General features: G+C 47.7%; 1 protein-coding gene across 1 annotated transcript; it reads right to left on the bottom strand.

The window, feature by feature from the left end:
• Positions 1-1,874: 1,874 nt before the first annotated feature.
• Positions 1,875-3,236, bottom strand: LOC133779214 (uncharacterized). Its single transcript, XM_062219202.1, has 3 exons — positions 2,809-3,236; positions 2,559-2,703; positions 1,875-2,258 (listed from the first exon to the last, which is right to left on the bottom strand). Exons 1-3 carry the CDS (start codon positions 3,234-3,236, stop codon positions 1,875-1,877), a joined length of 957 nt encoding a protein of 318 aa, XP_062075186.1.
• Between the last annotated feature and the right edge of the window lie 279 nt (positions 3,237-3,515).

Raw genomic sequence — 3,515 nt, 5'->3', positions numbered from 1 at the left:
ATTCACACCCATGGACTAGGTATACCGCGACACTCGAGTTTAAGCACTCGAGGTTTGGCCCTGAATTCCAACTACTCAGGCTTCCGTTCATGTCTCGAGATCATAGGACTAAGTCACTGCTCCTCGAGCGCGGTTTCCTCGGGAGGTAACCCCAGCCCATACTCGTGCTACTTAGGCTTTATCTTGCTCTTAGGGTCAATATCCCACAGAGCACTCTACTTAAGTCTTAAGGTGACTTATGCAGAGCCCGAGTACCGACGACCTCAGAACTCCATTAACATCTTGAGAATTGGGATCTGTCTACCACTCCCTAAGCGTGCGCCATCCTTGGGAGGATATGCTAAATCCAATCTCTTGTTACTTGGATCTTTTTGGCACTATGTTTCTATCAAGCCATTTAGCTATGGGATCCCATGACATTAGGGGTGCTTCACTCATCAACTAGCCAAGCTCCCCATGTCATGGACATCCCGACATTACAATATTCGAGGCATACGGAGGACTTGGGCATAACTCCCTGGGCATAATGTCCACGAGAGGCGTCCCAAGTTTGCCCTGGGACTAAGTACAGAGTACTCAGTCTTTTGTTCACATCTCAAGATCAAAGGACTTTATCAGATCTCCTCGGGCGCAATGTCCTCAGGAGGTGATGTAGGTCTGTTCTTGCGCTACTAAGATTCTGTCTCGTTTCTAGGTGCTAAGCCCTATTATACTTGGAACAAGCTTAGTCTCCTAGGCCAGACTCAATTAGTTTCCTAGATTTTTCTATTCTCGGGGTGGCAACACTAGGCTTACTCTGCTTGACGAGCTTAGTTTCCTAGGTCGTTCCCCGCAAGGCATGATACTGCCCTAACTCCATGCCCCCAAGTGATCGGAGATTAGTCTGTGTTCACTTGTTCAGGCCAGCGAGCGGGTGCTCTTACACATAGCATTAACAGAATAAAGGAAACCAAAATATATAAGCAGACAAACAAATTTCTTTTTTACTGTGTTTTATTCACACAGTTTCCATTAAATGTGCCCAGAGGCTACAAGGGAGACTACAAAAATTAACAAGGTTCACTGCTCATATTACTAGTAATACTAGAGAAAATGCTCAGCATTCCAGACATGGGGTATCAATTCCCCATTTATTCTAGCCAATTTGTTTGTCCCAGACATACAATGCTCTCGACTTGGTACGGGCCCTCCCAGTTAGGTCATAACACTCTTGCATCAGGATCCCGAGTGGCTAAGAATACTCTTTGCAACACTAGATCTTCGACCCCAAACTTTCTATCCTTCACTTTAGAGTTGAAATACATGGGCTATTCTGCTAGTAGGACGCTACTCAAAGCTGAGAAGCTTCATGGAGCTCCTCCATGAGGTTTAGGGATTCCCGCAGTAAAGCATGGTTTGCAGTTGGGTCATACATATCCCGTCGCTGCGTGGAGATTGCTGCTTCAATAGGGAGCATGGTTTCGTACCCGTAGGCCATTGAAAATTGGTGAGTGGTTGGTGGAGGTCCTGGCAGTGGTGCGGTAGCTCAACAATTCCCTAGGCAGCTCCTCAGGTCAAGCATCTTTCGCCTGTTCAAGCCTTTTCTTTAAGGTGGCCTTGAGCGTCTTGTTGACTGCCTCCACCTACCCGTTGACATGCGGGTGGGTGATAAAAGAAAAGATTTTCATGACTCTGTGTCTCTGGCAGAAATTTGTGAACACCTCGCTATCTAACTGCAGACCATTGTTAGAGACTTTCTTCCTCGGGAGCCCGTAGCGGCAAACAATGTTCTTGATGACAAAATCTAGAGCCTTTTTGGACGTGATAGTAGTGAGTGGCTCAGCCTTGACCCACTTCATGAAGTAGTCGACCATCACTATCGCATACTCCACTCCTCATTTTCTCTTGGGCAGTGACCCGATAAGGTAGATGCCCCAGACCGCGAAGGGCGAAGGTCTTGTCATCTGAGTGAGCTCATTCGGAGGAGCTCGAGGTATGTTGGCGAAACGTTGGCACTTGTCACACTTCTTAACATAGTCCATTGCGTCTCTGTTCATGTTGGACAAGAAGTATCCCTGCCTCAAGATTTTCTTAGCAAGGCTCTGTCCCCTGGCATTGTCCTCGCAAAAGCCCTCATGCACTTCTCGAAGTATCATGTTGGCTTCTTGCTTGTACACACACCGTAACAGAGGCAATGAGTATCCCTGCCTATAAAACTTGTCATCCATGATAATATAGCAAGGCGCCTGGTAAAGTAGCTTCTGAGGTACTTTCTTATCCTACAGCAAATCCCCTGAGATGAGATATTTAATTATGGGCTCCATCCACCCGTCCTGGGGCTGTATCGCCTCCACCTCCTCGAACGTCGAGATACTCAAAGAAGACAAGTAGTCGATGGGGACTACACTGATCAATTCGGCGTCCTTGGTGGTTGCGAGCTTGGCCAAGGCATCAGCATTCGAGTTCTGTTCCCGCGACACATGTCGAATTGTGAACTTCTTGAAGCCATGTAGCATCTCTTTGGCCTTCGCTAGGTAAGCAGCCATTTTCGTTCCTCGAGCCTGGTACTCCCCGAGTACCTGATTAACTACCAGCTGTGAGACACTGAAAATCTTGAGGCCCTCAGCCTTAAGCTCAAGCGCAACTCGAAGACTAACAATCAACGCCTCATACTCTACTTCATTGTTGGAGGCGTCGAACCCAAATCTTAGGGTGTTGTGCACCCTGTGCTTTTCAGGGGATACTAAAATGAGACCTGCCTCGACCCCATTTTCATTCGACGACCCATCAACATACAGATTTCACGTGGGCCCTTCTACTGGGGCGTACATAGATTCCTCATGATTTCCTGTGCACTCGGCGATGAAATTTTCCAGTGCTTGCCCCTTTATGGCCGTCCTCGAGAAGTGAGCAATGTCAAACTGGCTAAGTTTGACAATCCAATTCAGAAGTCTCCTAGATGACTCCGACTTTTGGAGGACCTGCCGCAAGGGGTGGTTCGTGAGGACCTTAATGGGATGCGCCTGGAAGTAGGGCCTTAACTTCTGAGATGCTACCATCAGGCAGAAGGTCAAATTCTCCATGAGCAAGTACCTACTTTCTGCTCTGAGGAGCCTTTTGCTCACATAGTACACGGGGTGCTGGACACAACCCTCCTCGCGGACTAAGGCGACGCTGATGGCATTCTCAAATATAGCCATGTAGAGTAACAGGGGTTCCTTTTCCATGGGTTTTGACAGGATAGGAGGGTGTGCCATATGAGCCTTCAGTTGCTGGAATGCCTACTCACATTCCCTTGTCCATTCAAACCTCTATAACTTGGAGGATGTTAAAGAACAGGATGCACTTGTCCATAGCCTTGGAGACAAAATGGCTAAGTGCAGCGATCCTTCTAGTGAGGCTCTGGACATCCTTATGCTTTCGGGGGGTGGCATGTCGATTAGTGCTTTAATCTTTTTGGGGTTTTCCTTTATTCCCCAAGCGCTGACAATGAAGCCCATGAATTTTCCCGAAGCAACGCCAAATGTGCACTTCTG

The sequence above is a fragment of the Humulus lupulus genome, chromosome 5, assembly GCF_963169125.1.
Source record: "Humulus lupulus chromosome 5, drHumLupu1.1, whole genome shotgun sequence".
In the NCBI taxonomy this organism is placed as follows: domain Eukaryota; kingdom Viridiplantae; phylum Streptophyta; class Magnoliopsida; order Rosales; family Cannabaceae; genus Humulus; species Humulus lupulus.
This window is presented reverse-complemented; position numbering and strand designations above follow the sequence as displayed.

Bases quoted from the DNA above. Each gene is read 5' to 3' on its own strand.
- LOC133779214 (XM_062219202.1), bottom strand. From the start codon at position 3,236: ATGGCACACCCTCCTATCCTGTCAAAACCCATGGAAAAGGAACCCCTG. The intron at 2,704-2,808 runs GTACGCCCCAGT...TGAAAAGCACAG, and splicing joins GGAAATCATGAGGAATCTAT to GGTGCACAACACCCTAAGAT. The intron at 2,259-2,558 runs GTACTCGGGGAG...GATTTGCTGTAG, and splicing joins CACAGCTGGTAGTTAATCAG to GATAAGAAAGTACCTCAGAA.